The sequence below is a fragment of the Lepidochelys olivacea genome, assembly GCF_965140295.1.
Source record: "Lepidochelys olivacea isolate rLepOli2 genome assembly, chromosome: 14".
Classification (NCBI taxonomy): domain Eukaryota; kingdom Metazoa; phylum Chordata; order Testudines; family Cheloniidae; genus Lepidochelys; species Lepidochelys olivacea.
Window position 1 is genome coordinate 39,480,629 of NC_140424.1, and position 18,960 is coordinate 39,499,588.

The 18,960-nt window shown below is 53.3% G+C and overlaps 1 protein-coding gene and 1 pseudogene across 2 annotated transcripts in view; both read left to right on the top strand.

The window, feature by feature from the left end:
- The window catches only part of LOC311530849 (butyrophilin subfamily 1 member A1-like), a 137,434-nt gene that overhangs the window by 39,870 nt on the left and 78,604 nt on the right, over positions 1-18,960 (top strand). The window contains exons 13-15 of the mRNA XM_084647800.1: positions 1,603-1,623; positions 5,388-5,408; positions 5,513-5,539. Of these exons, the coding sequence (XP_084503926.1) occupies positions 1,603-1,623; positions 5,388-5,408; positions 5,513-5,539 (69 nt within the window). The remainder of the gene's footprint in view (positions 1-1,602; positions 1,624-5,387; positions 5,409-5,512; positions 5,540-18,960) is intronic.
- Positions 6,323-13,976, top strand: LOC311530222 (E3 ubiquitin-protein ligase TRIM39 pseudogene; annotated as a pseudogene). The gene is made up of 2 exons: positions 6,323-6,383; positions 12,971-13,976. The product of its transcript is annotated as an E3 ubiquitin-protein ligase TRIM39 pseudogene (transcript).

Sequence of the window (18,960 nt, forward strand, 5' to 3'; positions counted from 1 at the left end):
GTATGTAAAGTTTGTCTATGTGCCTAGAGACAGCTTTGTTGGGCTCATTTCCAAACACGAAACAATCAGCTGTCACTGTCTTGTCCCCTGGGCCTTTTAGAGAATTCTCCACATCAGCCATACTGGTGTGCTGTGGCTAGGATTGCTGTAATAAAACAAACACACTCAGGATTTGCACAGCTGATCTGAGACGCCGATCACACTGGGCACAAGATGCTCTCGCTCAGGCTGTGCTCAGCAGTGACTGGCAGACATGCCACTACCTCCATTTCTAGCAGTGTTGGTACCCCAGGGCTGACACCAAATGGACAAGCTCTAAGTGGAAAGAGCTGATCTTAGAGGCGATGCCTGTAGGGGTCCATCCACTCCTCCCTCCGAGGCTCATGCTGACCTGAGCACCCAGCTAAAGAAAGACACCTCCACCCTGTTCTTAGCTAGGGCACCACCCAACTAACCTGGCCTTAGAGGGAGCTGTTCCCATTAGTCACTAGGATCAGGGGACAGGCATCACCCACAAGCTCAGGAGCTGGCCTAGGACGGGGGTGCGGGGACCTCAATAGATGGACCCATCTGTGTCTCTCCATTTGTTTCTCTATTGCATAATTACAGCAGAGCTGCGTTAAACAATTATAGGAACTTCACCATAAACATGATGGAATGAAATCTCCTCTCTCCCCCTTTTCTCCCTCTAGAGACTCTGCGATCTGAACTGGAGAGCGAGAAAGGTCAGTGTCTGGGCTCGTTACATGAACTGATGTCAGGATTATTCCTAGAAATACGACAGGGGAATTTCACCTCTCCCCATTTTCTCCCCCTAGAGCAGTGGTTTTCAACCTGTGGACCACAGACCACGGCAGGTCTGCAGACTATGCCTAACATTTCCAAAGGGGTCTGCACCACCATTCTCCCTCAACCCTGCCCATAACCCTACTGATTGCTGTGAAAAGCAGAAAACTGGAAAAACTGATTTCCAATAAAATCAGGCTTTTCTGATTTTCACCCACATCAATAGAGTTCTGACCAGAGTGGGGAGGCGAAGGACCTGGCTGGAATACGGGGGGGGGGGGGGGGGAGGAGAAGAGGAGGCAAGAAGTGCAGCTGTGGGAGCTGACTGGAGTGGGGGAGGGGCCCACTGCTAACCCTAACCTCACCCTCACCTTAAACCCTAACCCCAAGGTCACTGGCTTCTCCTGTATCCTGAGGGAACAAACAGTGAGTTTAGTGGAAATCAGGCTTCTCCAGTTCTCCAGTTTTCACCAAAATCAGGAGGGTTCAGCTCATTGATACTTAGAAAATCCCCTGAAACGCTGCAATCGATGGGACATGGTTCTCAAGAGTTATCCCATTCCAGACAGACAGACAGACCGTCGAGTTCAGTGGGGGGCCTCAGCCAAAAGGGAAAGGGGAGAGCCATGTACTCAGCGTTTTACCTGCACGAGCCTTGTGTCCCCAGTATAACGCTGGCAGTGGGAGTAGCTGGAGGCAGAGCACCCCAGTGTGTGTTCTACTTTCTACCAGTAGAAAAATGTCCACTATGAGTTTGCAATACGTACAGATAAATCTTCTACCTTGTAACCCACCTCTCCTGTTGTTCACTTCCAGCGGCGCATCGTGCAGAGAAAGGTGAGGTCCCTTTATTCATTGCAATGGGAGAGGAGGGGGAATCTCAAACTTTGCAAGAAGTTTCATAGACCCCCGAGGCAGGTCTTGAGAGCTCTCACTATGAACTAAGTCCGTTTGGTTTGTGCGGTGCACAGAGAAGCTCCGCCCCTCGTCCCTCACTCTCAGGACACAGAATGAACAGACCCAAACCCCACTCCCTGAGCTCCCAGGGGTTTACTGCTCCCACACAGCCAGGGGAGAGAGTGGGTTTGGCTCACTCTGCCCTCTGTGTAGCCAGCACTGTGCCCATGCTGTGAGCTGGCTGTAGTCCTTAACACCCCCGGTGTGACCTGCCAGGCAGAAGGTGGCCAGGGACATGGTGGCTGATGATGTCGTTGTGCTGCTCGCTACAGTGTCACTCTGCACATTTGCTCTCCTGTGCTATTGGCTGCGGGCTCCACCCCCGTCCCACCCGGTCCGATCACCCCAATGATCGACTAATCTGCCCCCAGGGAGAGTTCCCTCAAATCCCTCCAGACCCCTGTCAGTGTTTGGCTTGTGCCGTGAAGCAGAATGCTTGTGTTTTTGAGAATTATCACAACTCTGGATATTTACATTTCCATATCAGTATCTGGGCCTTTCTGAATCCTTCGTCCATTTGGGGTTTTTCTTTGCTTGTCTGTTTTGTTATAACCATACTCAATGTAAAACAGCATGTTCTCATTAGCCATATAAATGTCCTTTCCTGTTATTTCTGTTAAACTCTTTTCTTCAATGCTATCTTGTGGCAAGGAGGTCCACAGGCTAATTATGCATCATGTAAACAAGAGTATTTCTTCTTATAGTTTGAAATTTGCTACCTTTCAATTTAGCTGAGTATCCTCTTGTTCTTGCACTAGGAGGGAAGGTAGGTCTGAGAACCCAATTGATCTCTCTCTCACTCACTGTTTTCTATATCTCTGTCATGTCTCCTATCTAAACTAAAATGTCCCATCTTTTTCAATCACTTTTTATATGGCTTTGCCTTCAGGGCTCAAATCATAATTATTGCCCGTCTCTGTAATATCCTTCCTGAGATAGGGCGACCAGTACCGGTGAGGATGTATATAAGTGTGATTTTCTGTCCTGTTCTTTGTGCATCCTGACACTTCATTCTTTAAATACCACTGCACACTGAGTGGAGTTCTTCAAAGAGGGGTCCACAGTGCTGCCCAGGTCTTTTTCCTGAGTATTTTAAAGCCAATAACCTGCATGCATAGGTCTAATTATACTTGCAATGTGCGTAACCTTCCATTGATCAACACTGAATTTCATCAGCCATCATGTTATCCAAGCTTGGTCTCTCTGAAATAACTCAGACTTCTTTGGTAACCTAAATAATTGTGTGTCATCTGCAAATTTTGCCTCTTTAGGGCTTATCCTTTGTTCCAAGTCACTGATAAATAGACCAGGGGTTCTCAAACTTCATTGCACTATAACTCCCTTCTGACAACAAAAATTACTACACGACCTCAGGAGGGGGGATCGAAGACAGAGCCTGCCCGAGCTCTGCCCCCTGGGTGCGGGGGCCAGGGCCAAAGCCGAAGCCCAGGGGCTTCCATCCCAGACAGGGGGCCTGTACTCAGAGCCCCAATACCCAGGGCTGAAGCCCTCAGGCTTCAGCTTCAGCCCTGGGCGGTGGGTCTCGGGCTTTGGCCCCAGCAAGTCTAAGCCAGCCCTGGCAACCCCATTAAAACAGGGTCACAACCCACTTTGGGGTCTTGACCCACAGTTTGAGAACCACTGAAATAGACTAAACACCAGTCCTAACACCCAACTTTGAGGCACCCCACTACTAACCTTTTTAGATATGAAAATTGACCATTTATTCCTACCCTGTTTTCTGTTGTTTAGCTGGTTTCTGATCCAGGACAATACTTTACCTCTCACTCCATGAAGACTAATGTCTGCACTACAGAGCTTATAATGCCAGAGTTGAACCGATGCAGCCGTGCCACTGTAAGATCTCTAGTGGAGCCATTCGATGCCAATGGGAGAGAGTTCTCCCATCAGTATAATGATTCCCCTCCTGCGGGTGGTGGTAGCTATGTGAGGAGGAGTTTCTCCCACCAACATAGTGCTGTGCACACTAACACTTATGTCAGTGTAACTTATGTTGCTCAGGGGGTGGAATATTCACTTCCCTGAGTGACATAAGTTTTGCAGACATAAGTGGTGGCGTAGACAGCCTTCGTTTCCTTCATAACCTTTTGTGAGGAACTTTTTCAAAGACTTTTTGAAAGTCCACATCAATTATGCCAGGGGTTCTCCTTTGTGCCACACTGTACTGACATACTCAATGACATTTAATAGATTAGTGAGACACAAGCCTAGTCTGTTCTAGGAATTTATCTTGGTATAGCTACGTTTTTCAGGAGTGTGAATAGAGAGTGAACCCACCAAGCTAACCCCTGGTATAGACAGTGCTAGGTCAACAGAAGACTCAACCTAGCTACTGACTTTGGGGGAGGTGGGTGACCTATGACGATGGGATAATCCCTCCTCTCAGGGTAGGTCGTGTCTATGCTGAAGCCCCCCAGCAGCTGTGGTGCAGCTGCACTGCTGTAGGGGTTTAAGTGTAGACAAACCCACAGTTTTCTTTTCCAGCTGTGCTAGTTGGACTTTTCCCCATCATTCTCATGTAGCTGATTTAGAATTCTGTTTTAATTCTTGTTTCAACCAGTTTACCAGTTACTGATGTAAAGCTCACTGGGCTGTAATTCTCAGAATTACTCCTGCCAAATTTTTAAAGCTGGGTACAACATTCCCAACCCTCTGAATCTCCAGAATAGTCGCTGATTTTAATGAGAGATGCGTATTATTGCTTGCAGCTCAGCCATATCGCTCTGACATTTCAGAACTCTTGAACGTTTGTCCCCTGGCAGGGATCCACGCTGCTCTTGGTGGCTGCTGGCTCTTTAACTTACCAGTTGTTCCAATATCTCGTCTTCACACCTCAATCCCTGATATTCATTTCATGAACAGAACAGCTCCAGGGCAGGTCTCTCCCCAACATTCTCTGTGGCAAAAACTGAGGCAAAGAAACCAGTCAGTCTCTCAGCATTGTCCGTACCCTTCCCAATTGCTCCCTTTCGCCCCTGTGGATCCAGGGAACCCATCGATTCTCTCACAGGCTTCCTGATTCTGATGGACTGAAATAATTCCCTGGTCTTTATTTTATGTCACTGGACGTTCACTCTCCTAATTCCATTTTAGCCTCCTAATTCCCATCATGCACTTCACCCGATGTACTTTATGCTCCTTTCTACTGGTTTCACAGGGTTAATATTTCCACTTGCTGAGGGGTCCCTGTTTAGCTCTAACAACCTCTTGCGCCTGGCCGGGTGGGGTTACTATATTTCTCCCCTTGCTAATTCCTTTGCTGCTCAGGAGGTGCCAGGCTCCGGTTGTTGACGTAGCCTCCAGGCTGAGTCTAAGGATTTTAACTTCCCTGCTTTAGAGCCTTTTTGACTCACTTCTCTTCTGCAAGATAATGTGATATGAGGGTGACTAGACAGCAAGTGTGAAAAATCGGGATAGGGGATGGGGGGTAATAGGCGCCTATATAAGTCAAAGCCCCAACTATCGGTACTATAAAATCGGGATATCTGGTCACTCTATGTGGTATTCACAAAAACAACAAGGAGCAGACTCCTTGTTGTTTTTGTGGATACAGACTAACACGGCTACCCCCTGATACTTGACTCTATGTGCTATTGACTCATTTCTCTTTGTTTTATTTTTAGACAAACTCCAGGCTGAGCTCAGTAAGTTCCATTCCCCCCAGTATCACCCTTGTCTCACATTGTCTCCTGCTCAGCGTGTTGGTGATCAGGGGCGTTCTCACCCCTCTCTCTGTGTTTGGTTGCAGGGTGGAGACTCGCCCAGCTCTACGCAGGTACAGTACATAACGCTGATATTTTATCCATGGTGAGACCCACCTCCCCCTGGGAGTTCTCTGCTCCTTTCCCTGCACTGAGCATTTTCCTATGACATTCAATAGGCTCGAGAAAGCAATGTCACTGGGGGCAGATGGAAAGGGGCAGGTGACATCCCAGGTTTATTGCATAGCAGGGACATGCTCCCTTTGGGAAAGGGCTGATTGGTGAGGGAATACTGCCCCTGGTGTCAGGGGTGAAAGTAAGTTGAGGGATTTACCGGCACGGGGCTGGGCTAGGGCCAGCTCTGGCCCCTGGAAGGGGCGGGACCTCAAGCGGAAGGGGTGGGGCTGGGGGTCAGAGCCAGCCACAGCCCACCCTATACTGGCAAGTGCCTTCTTCCCCCTCCCCTCCGCTGGGGTAACAGCAGCAGCCGGGGGCTTTGGCAGTGGTTTAAAGGGCCCTGGGCGGTAGCGGCGGCCGGAGCTCTGGGCCCTTTAAATCGTCCCCGGAGCCCTGGCTGCCGGTACCACCCCAGGCCCTTTAAATTGTCCCCGGAGCCAGCCGGAGCCTTGGGGAAGCAGTTGTGGGGCTCCGGGGACAATTTAAAGGACCCATTGATCAGCCGCCGCGACCGCCCTGGGCTCTTTAAATTGCTGCCCCAGCCCCGCCGCCGCTTCTCCAGGGCTCTGGCAGCAATTTAAAGGGCAGGGGGCTCCAGCCGCTGTGGGGAGCCGCAGGCCCTTTAAATTGCGCCTGGGGAAGCCGATCCACCCCAGTACGGCGCACCGGCTCTTGCCGATATGCCGTACCAGGGCGTACCGGCTTACTGTCACCTCTGCCTGGTGTCACCTTTCCAGGGTGGTACCTGGGATCTGCAGAATGGACTTTCTTATCTGTCCATCATTTGCATTGAACTGCTCAGCTCTCTCTTCCCAGCAGCAGGGATTCTATGCTCAGACCAGGCTTCAGCCCACAATTTCCTTCTCGCGTAATAGAACCATACAGGAGCTGTTCACTGTCTCCCTGGATTTGGGGGGAGGAAGGCCCTGTCCCCATTGCCAGGGCAGACAGGTTTTTATAACCAGCCCGTGACACTCCCCTGACCCAGTTACAACTAATTGTGCCCCCGTGGCAGCTTTTCTGCCTCACAGCCGGGGCTGAGCTGTGTGTGTGTTTGCTCCCAGCCTCCTGCCTGACCGTGTGTGTGCCCTGGAGCCTGCTGGGGGAGTCGGGGCCGCTCCAGCAGGGATCAGAGAGCCCAGGGGCCATGCACACACATTGCAGAGCCACTGGCCCAGGGTCCATACACTCCAGGGTCTCCTACCACACAGAGCTGGGAGGGAGGGGGGCATCCAGGGCAGTTACACAAACACCGCTGGGGGTCCTGTTCAGGTTGCCACCTCTGAGGTCCAACAAAACAGGAAATCTGCCTGCTTCATGGACATCACCTGTCCCCTCACCCGGGCACCGTCTCCCCATCTGAATCCCAGGAGAGGGCACCAGCCACCACAGGCTCCTGCTCCTGGACTGCCCCAAGTACCAACCTCACCGAGCAGGACATGGCGCCAGATCTACCCCGCTGCCCCCGGCAGTGACCCCCGCAGCTGGTACCTGCACAGGGGTGACTGGGCCCTGCTGGCCCTGAGCTCCTGATCTCACTCACTGCTCCGAGCTGCCCCGTCTCTGCAGCTCCCAGGCACTCTGGACCCAGAGCTCCCTTTGCGTAGGCACGGTCACCCCGCAGCTCCCCCATTACAGCCATTGACACACCTGGGACTTGTCACGTCCTGGGCAGACTCACAGATTTCCCAGGAGAGTGACGTGGACAAAGGGACAATCCTGGGAAAACCTGGACAGGTCGGGTGCCAACTTTCTAATCTCACAAAACCGAACACCCCTGTCCCGCCCCTGCCCTGAGGCTCTGCCCTTCCCCCTCTCCGGGGCCCTGCCCTTGCTCCCTCCATCCCCCCTCCCTCCCTCGCTCACTCTCCCCCCACCCTCACTCACTTTCACCGGGCTGGGGCAGGGGTTTGGGGTGTGGGAGGGGGATGAGGGCTCCGGCTGGTGGTGCGGACTCTGGGGTGGAGCCAGGGATGAGGGGTTTGGGATAGAGGAGAGGGCTCCAGGATGGGACAGGGGATTGGGGTGCGGGGGGGGATGGGCTCTGGGCTGGGGGTGTGGGCTCCAGGTGGGGCCAGAAATGAGGGGTTCAGGGTGTGGGAGAGGGCTCCGGGCTGGGGCAGGGGGTTGGGTGCAGGGGTGGTGAGGACTCCAGCTGGGGGTGCGGACTCTGGGGTGGGGCCGGGGATGAGGGGTTTGGGTTGCAGAAAGGGGCTCCGGGCTGGGGCCGAGGGGTTCAGAGTGAGGGAGGGGTGCGGGCTCTGGGGTGGGGCTGGGGATGAGGGGTTTGTGGTGAAGGACGGAGGCCTGACAACCCTATGGACAGGTGCCAACCCTAGGTCCTGTCCACACGGCCCAGTAACACCCTGCTGAGCTGGGTACAGGCAGCCACGTGCCAGCTCAGGCCCCTGGCAGGGACGCTGAGCTGCTATGGTCACTAACAGTGTTAACTCTGCCACGTGCCCCACACCACACCCCAGGAACAGCTGTAACCTAGACTCGTGGCACTGCAGGGCTGGAAGGGACCTGGAGAGGTCACCTAGCCCAGCCCCTGGTGCTGGGGCAGGGCCTAGACCATCTCTGGCAGGGATTTGTCCAATCTGTTCTTACAAACCTCCAGTGACGGGGATCCCGCAGCCTCCCTTGGACCAGGTCCAGAGCTTCGCTGCCCTGAGACTTAGAAAGTGTTTCCTCATCTCCAGCCTCAGTCTCCCTTGCTGCAGCTTGCACCCATTGTTCCTTGGACAGGCCCTCGCCCTGGCCGCTGCGGGCACTGGGGGTGTCACCAGGTGTGAGCATCGCTGTTATCGCACTGAATGGCTGGGGGCGCTGGGCTGGCTCAGGGGGGCAGTGAGGGAGCTGGGGCCTTTCACTCCCCAGTCACCGATCTCAGCCCAGGCTCAGAGTCCGGCTCCCAGTGAACAGGAGCTCATGTCTTAATTCTCGTTGACGGCAGCCTGACCGGCCATGTCCGCAGGGAGGCCAAGGCCTGAAGGGGCCACAGGGACGGTTCCTCCCCAGGAAGAGACCCTAGCAGGTGTCAGGGCTGAGCCATGTTGGCAGGACAGTGCGGGGCTCACACGGCCACTGTGACGTCCTCGTACCCTTGATATCCAGAGCTCCAGCAAGTGGGGTGTAAACCTCACTCGTACCCCCAGCACTGAACTCACTGACACTGCCCCGAGGCCCCCTCTCCTCCCGGGGTTGGGGGTGCTGGAGAATAAATGGCACTGGAAGAGAGGGGCCAGGAGACCATGGCCCCATCACTTTTACTGATAGGAGGGCTAGGTCTCCCACTTTTTACCGGCTGTAAGGTTGAGCAATGGGGGGCGGGAGGGGGCAGAGAGGAGCTACCACTGGGGCCGGGTGTTGGGGGGGAAGAGTTGGTGAGGGGGTGGAGTCTTGGGGAGAAGGGGCTGTGTGGGGGCGGGGTCTTGAGAAGAGGCAGTGTGAGGGCAGGGGTTCGGAGAGAAGGGGTGGTGCGGGGGCAGGAGCTCCAGGAGAAGGACCCACATGGGAGGGCGGGGCCATGGTTCAGGCACCGGAGGCCCCTCTACTTTTAGGGAGCTTCCATCACTCCTGGGGAGAGGACCATCCCGGATCCTGATCCACGGGCACATCTGTGTATTTGCCGGGTGCACAGAGCTCTCCAGGTGGAGACACTTTCTCACTGACCCAGGAGTTGGTGCTGGGAGGCCCCACTGCCCAGAAGACCAAGGGCTCTCGCTCCCCTGCCCTGGGGGTGAAGGGAGGGGCCCAGGGGCTGCTGTTCCCTGTCCCAGGAATGGGGTGAAGGGGACGTGGACACAGACAATCTCGTTGCTTGCGCTGTGAGGGGCAGACCTGGCTCCATGCTGGGCTTCAGAGCCTGAGCTCCAGCCTGAGCGTGAACGTCTATGTGGCTATTTTTAGTGCCAAGGAGGGAGCCCCACAAGCCTGAATCTGTCCACCCCGTTCGGAGACTCGCTGCCGCGGGCTGTGTACATGAACCCAGAGTGTGTCCAGAGTCTGGGTCTGAAAGTTCCCAGCGCGTCTGATCCAGGGCTGGTTAATGAGAGCGAGGGGGGTGGCTGGCGCAGTGGTTAGATGGAGACACCGGGGCCCCTGGGGCTCTGGGACCGTCTCTGTGACCATTGTCTGCTCTGGGAGACGCCCAGGTGCAGCTGCAGAGGGTTTGTGCCGCCAACATCATCCATGGGACAATCGCTCTGGGCAGAGTTCAGGCTGATTTGTGGGGTCTCCATTTTCAGCCTGATTTTGGGGGCGAGATCAGGGGCTCGGGGAATTTTTTTAACCAGGTCAAATTAAATAGCAGCTCTGGAGTGTTTCATAGCTGATGTCCTGAGTCTGACCTGCCCGTAACTTTGCGTTTCTGGGGATGTTGAGAGTCACTCACTGCAAGTCACTGGGATTTGGGCTCCTCAGTTGCTCAGACAGGTTTACAGTGAAGCTGGGTGAAATGTTTTGGACAAATACTTTATTTGCTGCAAAATTATATTTTGGGTCGACAGAAACGATTCACGAACCCCTGTCGAGTTTGCTGACGAGTTTCAATGAACAGAAATGTGCCGCCGCTTCCCTTCCAGCCTTTAGCCCCGTGGCTGGGCCCCCAGCGGGGAGTCCCCGGTTCAATCCCCCCGTGGGACGCCATGAGGGCTTGAGCTGCTGGGCTCTGGGGGTCTGATGACGTCCCCCTGTGTCTAAATATTGCCCTGGGCACTGGCCAGAGCGTGGGAGCTAGGCTGACTCTGCAGCCCAGGGTGTCAGGCCCCGACCTGGGAGACGCAGAGTCCAGCCCCCCTACTCCAGTCACCCTGTAATCATTGATCCATAACCCCAGTGACGGGAGGGGTTACGGCCCCTGGCACACCAGTGTCTCAGGCCATGTCTGCCGGGGTTTCCTTGCATCGGTGCAAACCCCCAGGGTAGACTGGCTGTGCGGATGTGAACTGGGACTGGCGCTTGGTGCAGCTTCTCCCAGATGGAGGGGGCAGTAAGTGGGGAAATGCCCCCTCCCCTCCCCACTGTCCTGGCCTCATTAGCAACAGCCTATTAGTACGCATTTGCCCCCCCTCCCCCAGAATCCTCCACTGCATGGCCGCCCCAGTGAGCCCAACCCAGAGCACTGCCCCATGGCAGACGGGCTGGGCCAGGAAAGGGGCGGGGCTGGCTGTGGGGTTTGCCTGGCTGGAAGGTGATGCCCATGGGGCCCGCCAGCATGGAGAGTCCCAGCTGCGCCCCCTAGGGCAGGGCTGCATCCCCAGTGTGTGTGGGGCCAACACCAACCTGCTCTTAGCGAGAAACCAACCACACATGAACCCAAAGCAAGAGAGATTCCCTGGGACCTGCCTCTCCCTCACCCCTCTGGCTCCTGCCCCTCCCTTACCCTTTTCTCACGCCTGTGCCCACCTGGACCCTGTGTCTATTCTGACCCCTCCTCCTCGCCCCTCCCCTTCTTCCCACCCACTTTCTGCTTCCCCAGGCCGCTCTGTCCCCTACTTGGCCTCCCTGGCATGTGCCCCTGCCTTCCACCCACCTCTGCCCCACCGGAAACCCCCCTTTCTTCCCCCCTGCCCTCCTGGCACCTTTCCCTCTCCCCCAAACATCCTCTACACCCTGGAGCCTACCCATCACTTCACACCCCCGCTATGTCCTGGCATCCACCTCTCCCCTTTCCCTCCTCTGCTGCCAGGTCTCCCACCCCTTCCCTCATTCACATCTGCTTCCCTGGTGCCTGCCACTGCCCTCACCCCCTCTGTCCCCTGGTGGCCGTCCCACCCCTCACCCTCTTCTGCTGTCCTGGCTTCTGCCCTTCTTACTCCCCTCAGCCCTCCTGGCACCTGCCTCTCTCCCCACCCTCTCTGACCTCTGGCACGCACCCCTTCCCTCACCCCCCTGTGCCCACCCCTCCTCTAGCCCCACTCTGACCCCCCGGCACCTGCCTCTCCCCAATGTCGTCTCCTAACACCTCCCTCTACCCACCTGCCCCTGCCTCTCTCCTCGCCCCTCTCTGCCCCCTGGTGCTTGTCCCTCCCCTCCTCTGCCCTCCCTGTGTCTGCCCTTCTGCTCAACCCCCTCAATCCCCCTGGCACCTACCCTTTCCCTTACCCCCTGCACCCTTCCCTCCTTCCCCCTGCCCCCCCAAAAACCTGACCCTCCCCTTGTCCCCTTCCTCCCTGGTGCCTACCCCCTCACCACCCTCTGCCCCACTGACCTCACTCTCCTCTCGCCCCTCTGCCACCATCATCCATGCCACCTTCTCTTTATTTCTCACTCTGCCCCTCCCCTCGCCCTCTGGCTCCATGACACCTGCACCCCTCAGCACCCCTCTAGTCCCTTGATGCCAGCTCCTCCTCTGCCCCAAGTCCCAGCTCTACCCTTGCCCCCTCTGCCCGCCTGGTGCCTGCCATTTCCTTTGCCCCCTCTGCCCGCCTGGTGCAAGTCCCTCCCCTCGCCCCCCTTTGGACCCCTGGTCTCTGCCCTTCCCCTCACCTCAGCACTGGCCCGCCCCTCCCCTCACCCTCTCCTAATCTCTGGGTCCCACCCCTCCCTTCATCCTCCCTCTGCCCCCCTGGTGCCCACATCTCCCCTCACACTCCTCTGCCCCCCTAGATCCTGCCCTTCTCCACACCCCTCTCTCTGCCCCCCTTCTGCTCACCTGTTCCCTCACCCCCCATTCTGCCCCCCAGCACCAGTGCCTGCCCATTCGCTCCCCCCATGGTTCCACCTCCCCACTCCTCATCATCTCACCCCCTGGCAGCTCACCCTCCCCTTGACTTCCCCTGCCCCATTGGAGCTCCCCCATTCCCTCACACCCCTCTGCCCCCCCTGGTGCCCGCCCCTTCCCTTGCCCCCCGCAGCCCCCTGGGGTCCGTCCCCTTCTTCTCCCATGGAGCCCACCCCTCCCCCCACCCTCTGCAGCACCCGGGATCCTGCCCTTCGCCCCCCCTCTGTTCTTATGGTGCCTGCCCCTTCCCTTGTCCCCACATTGCCCTTGTGCCTGCCCCACGCTCTACCCCTCCCCCCTCTGCTCCTGTCACCTGCCCCACCCCTCTACCCCTCCCCCCTCTGCTCCTGTCGCCTGCCCCTCCCCTCTACCCCTCCCCCCTCTGCTCCTGTCACCTGCCCCTCCCCTTTCCTCTCCTGGCATCAGCCTCTCCCCTCCCCCCTCCCCCACTGACACCTTCGCACCCCTCCCCCGCTCCTCCTGCCCCTTCCCCCCATTGTCTCCTCACAGGCAGAGGGGCCCTGACTCCCCTCAGGCAACAACCCCCCCCCCCAGCGATTAACGGGACGCAGGTTAATTTCCCTTCGATCCCAGTGACCAGCCCCTGCCCCCGGCCCTGACTCTGTGACTCTCTCCCCAGTGGACGTGACTCTGGATCCAGACACGGCAAATCCCTGGCTCGTCCTGTCTGAGGATTGGAAACGTGTGAGACGCGGAGACACACTCCAGGATCTGCCCGACAACCCTGAGAGATTTGATCCTTGTGTCTCTGTCCTGGGCGCTGAGGGGTTCGCGGGCGGGAGGCGTTACTGGGAGGTGGGGGTGGGAGACAAGACAAGCTGGAACCTGGGGGTTTGTCGGGAATCTGTGAGCAGGAAGGGGTGGGTCACACTCACACCTGAGGATGGATACTGGGCCGTGCGGCTGTGGTATGGGGGATACGAGGCCCTCACCGACCCCCTAACCCCCCTCCCCGTGAGCGTCCGGCCCAGCCGGGTGGGGATTTTCCTGGACTATGAGGCGGGCGAGGTCTCGTTTTACAATGTGACTGACGGGTCCCATCTCTTCACGTTCACTGGCACCTTCTCCGGGACGCTCCGCCCTTATTTCTGTCCTGGTTACAGTGCTGGGGGTGAAAACGCGGCTCCCCTGATCCTCTGCCCGGTCCCGGCTCCGGCTGGGGGGAATCTCGGTCCCTGACACTGACCCCGCGGCACAGACCGGCCCCCCCAGCGCTGCTGCTCCTCTGTGGGGGGGCCGGTTACTGCAGCTACTGGAGTTTTTGTGCTGACCGGACGCTGCCAGTTTCCCTTTTCCACTGGAGGGTCCAGTCGAAAACCGGACACCTGGCAACCCCCAGCCCTCACCTTGCCCCGTCCCCTGCCCCGGGGTAGCAGATGGTGGGGGATGGGGTCATTCACTCCTGCCAGAATTTTCTACCCTTGTGAACTCTCAATGTAAAATAGGAAATAAAAAAGATTAATCTAATTTAGAAAATATTATTGTAACAAGGTGTAAATACAAGAATACTTTAAATTTCACAGTATTTCAAAAAAAGGCATCTAAACATCTTTTTAGAAATGGAATTATTTACATTTATTTTTTTATTCTTCCCTCAAATCTGTATTGAAGTTTAACTTTTCTCAATAACATCATTTGTATTTCAACTGTGGAATTTCAGAAAATCCAAAATATTTATCTTCACAAAATAAACGATTAAACTGTCAGACGGGGTTGTTCAATTACAATGTACGTGTGTCATAAACATCACAACTACACACATGTGCAGCTGCTCTCTCCCTCTCCTCCTCTCTCTCTCTCTCCCCCCAACCCCTCCTTTATTGTCTTGACTGGTTCTCTCTGGGAGGCAGGGCACATACACCCACCTCCTGCACTACCCCTTTGAAAATTAATAGCTTAAAAATGATAGAATTAATGAAGCAATATATTTAAATTCACTCATACAAGATTATATAATATTCTTTGGAGTTCTGTCAGCATTAATTCACTTTCTAGCTGAATATAATCGGTAATCAAGATATGACCCTTCCTTGCTTTTTCTCACAAAACATGGTCCCCAACCTCAAGTGCTGTATTCTTAGATACCAGGGGTCGGCAACCGTTCAGAAGTGCTGTGCCGAGTCTTCATTTAGTCACTCTAATGTAAGGTTTTGTGTGCCAGTCATACATTTTAACGTTTTTAGGAGGTCTCTTTCTATAAGTCAATAATATATAACTAAACTATTGTTGTATGTAAAGTAAATAAGGTTTTTAAAATGTTTAAGAAGCTTCATTTAAAATTAAATTAAAATACAGAGCCCCCCCGGCCCTTGGCCAGGACCTGGGCAGTGTGAGTGCCACTGAAAATCAGCTTGCATGCCGCCTTTGGCACACGTGCCATAGGTTGCCTACCCCTGCGAAATACAAAAATGTCTTCTACAATCTCATTTTTGTGGTTTATTTTTCTTTAGAAATATTATTTGCAGGGAATGTCCTGTCAGTGTCCACTGTTGATTTCAGAGTACTGCCAGGCTTTCCATGTTCTTGGTTCTAAGGACACAACAAATGCAGTTTGATAAAGAAATAGAGAAGGGGTTGTATTCCTTTACTGAATCATCACAAATTAACTTAATTGTAGTAAAGATGCTGGCACTTAATGACACATAACATGAAATTTGGTGACGTTTTATTGGGAGACCTTTCTTCTCGGCCATAAATCAGTCAAAAGGGTGCTATTTTTGTTGTCATGTGAGGTTTAGAGTACAAAGAAAAGAAAGTTGCTCCAGGAAATTCATCACAATTCCTCTGGGTTCTGTCCACCACCTTCTGGAATGCTCTGTACAAATAGTGACCGATTGGTCCAATTCCTTGATGTTAGCGATTGAACCTAATTTCTTGAAGAGCTGGCTGAGCAGAGTGTGAGGGGAGGCACATCACATGGCATTGCTAGGACTACTTTTTGTTTTAAACGTGACGCGTTATGAACATTTTCAGTGTCATCATTCAGTTTTGAAGATTTATTCACAATACGCCATCCATGGCAGAGTGCCCGAAACTTACCTTGATTATTTGAAAATAAATACCCTAACGTTATCTTGTGATGGATTCATTTGTATTTTTATCCAGTCTGCTGCTTTTTAGGTGGCATGGTCTGCTGAAGCTCTGTGTCACACGGCCATGATTGTGCAATTGACCATATAGTGAAAATAACACCAAATGTAAACTGTTACCTCGTTATTCAGTTCAGAACCTAGATCTGCCAGTATCTGCTCTGGACAGCCATGTTAATATATAATTTCACATGTCTTCTTCTCCACATCATGTGCGGTCATAGTTCTAAGTGTAAAATTCTTCTACCTATTTTGAAAAATCATCTGTAGCTGTCAGTACATACTGGTATAGCTTCTGGGACACTGGATAGAGCCCGATTAAATCTGCTCTCAGCAATTCCCAGGTTTTAACAACCTATGTGCAAGAACACAGGCTAGAGTTCTCATTTGGATCTTTCCTATGACATTTTTATTATAATCCCAACTATAGTAAGCAAAGTAAACATTATAATGTGGTTTCTGTAATAGTTGATGTCTCCACACAGTCAGAATCTAACTTTTGGTGTTTTTCAGAAGTAAATAAATACACGACAAATTTCTGCAACTGAGAACGTGCATAACTACACCTTGCAGGGTCGGCGAGTTATATGGGCCCATGGTGCTCGTGCTCCAGCAATATTCAGGGCCTGGGAGCCTGGGTCCACCAATGTTTGGGGCCAGGTCTCTGCCCCAGCCCCACCTGCTGCCCCCATGGGCCTCCCCTGGAGCGCCCCCGGCCCCGCCAGCTGCTCCGCGCAGTGCTCCCTCACCGGCCGCTGCTGGCTACAACACAGGGACCAGCGCGGGCGGCAGGCTGAGGTGGCCGCTGTGCCTACGGAGGGGGGAGAGGAGGAGGTGCACATGTGATGGCAGCACCCCCCCTGGCACCTACTGGGAGACGACTCCAACTCCGAGGAGGCTTCCTGGAGTCTGGACCTGAGCAGCTGGGGCATGGGTCTGTGTTGGACTCGTGCCCCCGCCCACAGTCACCTCTCCTGCCCCATGCTTGGCAAGGAGATGCCCCATCCCCCACCCCCAGTGATGCTATGGTGAGGGGCAGCAGCAGGGGAGGAGGTGCACACGTGACCGCAGCCCCCCCCCCGCGCCTTCTGTCACCCACCAAAAGGGAGGCGAGGGGGCTTCCTGGACCTGAGCACCTGGGGCTTGGGTGAGTGTCGTGACACCCTGCCCTCCCCCGTCGCCTCCGCAGTTACCACTCCTGCCCCAGGCTGGGCAAGGGGCAGCCCCATTCCCCACTGGACAACGACGAAAAGTGTTTGCTGCCTCCTGAAGAACATCGCAAAAGAAGGGGCGACATTTTGTTTTAATTTTAGAAAGTATTTGCTTTTGAGGGCTATTGATCCAAGAGTGCTGGGTTGTTTCTGTATTCAAAAGTGTATTAATAAAGTTGATATTCTTAGTTAAATACATTTTTCTTATGATGGTGATATTGTGGAACAGAGGGAAACTGTTAAACGCTTCCTGTTTCCAGTCCACTTTTACATTATTTTAAAAAATATAAATCGGCTTACAAGGCAGGTGTGAATGTCCCACAAGGCTCCTGTCTGCATCTTTAGGAGCCTAAATAACTTTCCAAATCTGGCACAGAGACTAAGGGGCAGATTTTAGAAGGTCTGTAGTCACCTAAAGATGTAGTTAGGCATCTAGTGGGATTTTCAAAAGCACCTAGGTGCCTAACTCCCATTGGAAGCTAAGTGCCCAGGCATCTTTGAAAATTCCACTAGGCGCCTATCTCCATCTTGAGACACTAAAACACCTTGGAAACTCTGGGCCTAGGTGACTTGCCTAAGGCCACACAGGGAGTCTGTAGCGGAGCAGGGAATTATGCACCTTACCCTGGAACTCCCTTCAGAGCCACACCTGAAGCGTCTCAGATCCCCTGAGCTCGGTCAGCACAGGCAGCGGGGTGTTTAATGACTTTTCCCTGTCAGTGTGTTCTGGGGCACACAGGCTCCGCGTCACTGGTGCCCTGGTTCACGGCCCGTCTGTCAGATAATAGTTCAATGATGTGCAATAAAAAAGGAGACTCTCACCTCAGAGGCTCCCCTCTGCAGCTCAATAAACTGTTACCGTTTGTACCCCCTGCTCGCCACCTGCACCTTTCTGCTGCTGTTACCAAAGGTCGTCATCTCAGCAGGATCATGAACGATGAGGGAGGGGAGGTTTCAGAGTGGTAGCCGTGTTAGTGTGTATCAGCAAAAACAATGAGGAGTCCTTGTGGCACCTTAGAGACTAACACATTTATTTGAGCATAAGCTTTCGTGGGCTAGAACCCACTTCATCAGATGCACGGAGTGGAAAATACAGGAGCAGGTATAAATACATGAAAAGATGGGACTTGCCTGCCAAGTGTGAGGTCAGTCTAACGAGACAATTCAACTAACAGTAGGATACAAAGGGAGGAAAAATAACTTTTGCAGTGTTAATGAGAGTGGCCTATTTCAAACAGTTAACAAGAAAGTGTGAGTAACAGTAGGGGGAAATTAGGATGGGGGAAATTAGGTTTAGGTTTTTTAATGACTTAACCAGCCCTAATTCAGTCTTTATTCAGGCCTAATGTGATGATGTCCAGTTTGCAAATTAATTCCAGTTCTGCAGTTTCACGTTGGAGTCTGTTTTGGAAGTTTTTTTGTTGAAGAATTGCCACTTTTAGGTCTGTTATTGAGTGACCAGGGAGATTGAAGTATTCTCCTACTGGTTTTTGAATGTTATAATTCCGGATGTCAGATTTGTGTCCATTTATTCTTTTGCATAGAGACTGTCCAGTTTGGCCAATGTACATGGCCGAGGGGCATTGCTGGCACATGATGGCATAGATCACATTGGTAGATGTGCAGGTGAATGAGCCTGTCAGAGTTCCTTCCCCACTCTGAACTCTCAGGTACAGATGTGGGAACCCGCGTGAAAGACCCCCTAAGCTTATTCTTACCAGCTTAGGTTAAAAACTTCCCCAAGGTACAAACTTTGCCTTGTCCTTGAACAGTATACTGCCACCACCGAGCGTTTTAAACAAAGAACAGGGAAAGAGACCACTTGGAGACGTCTTCCCCCAAAATATCCTCCCAAGCCCTACATACCCCTTTCCTGGGGAGGCTTGAGAATAATATCCTAACCAATTGGTTACAAAATCATCAAAGACCCGAACCCCTGGATCTTGGAACAATGGAAAAAATCAGTCAGGTTCTTAAAAGAAGGATTTTATTAAAAAAAAAGAAAGGTAAAAATCATCTCTATAAAATCAGGATGGAAAATACTTTACAGGGCATTCAAATTCAAAACACAGAGGATCCCCCTCTGGGCAAAACCTTAAAGTTACAGAAAACGAATAAACCTCCCTCTTAACACAGGGAAAATTCACATAAAACAAAAGATAAATGAATCCGCCTCGCCTGGCTTACCTATACTGGTTGCAATATTGGAGACTTGGATTAGGATGGGTTGGAGAAGATGGATTTCTGTCTGGCCTCTCTCAGTCCCAAAA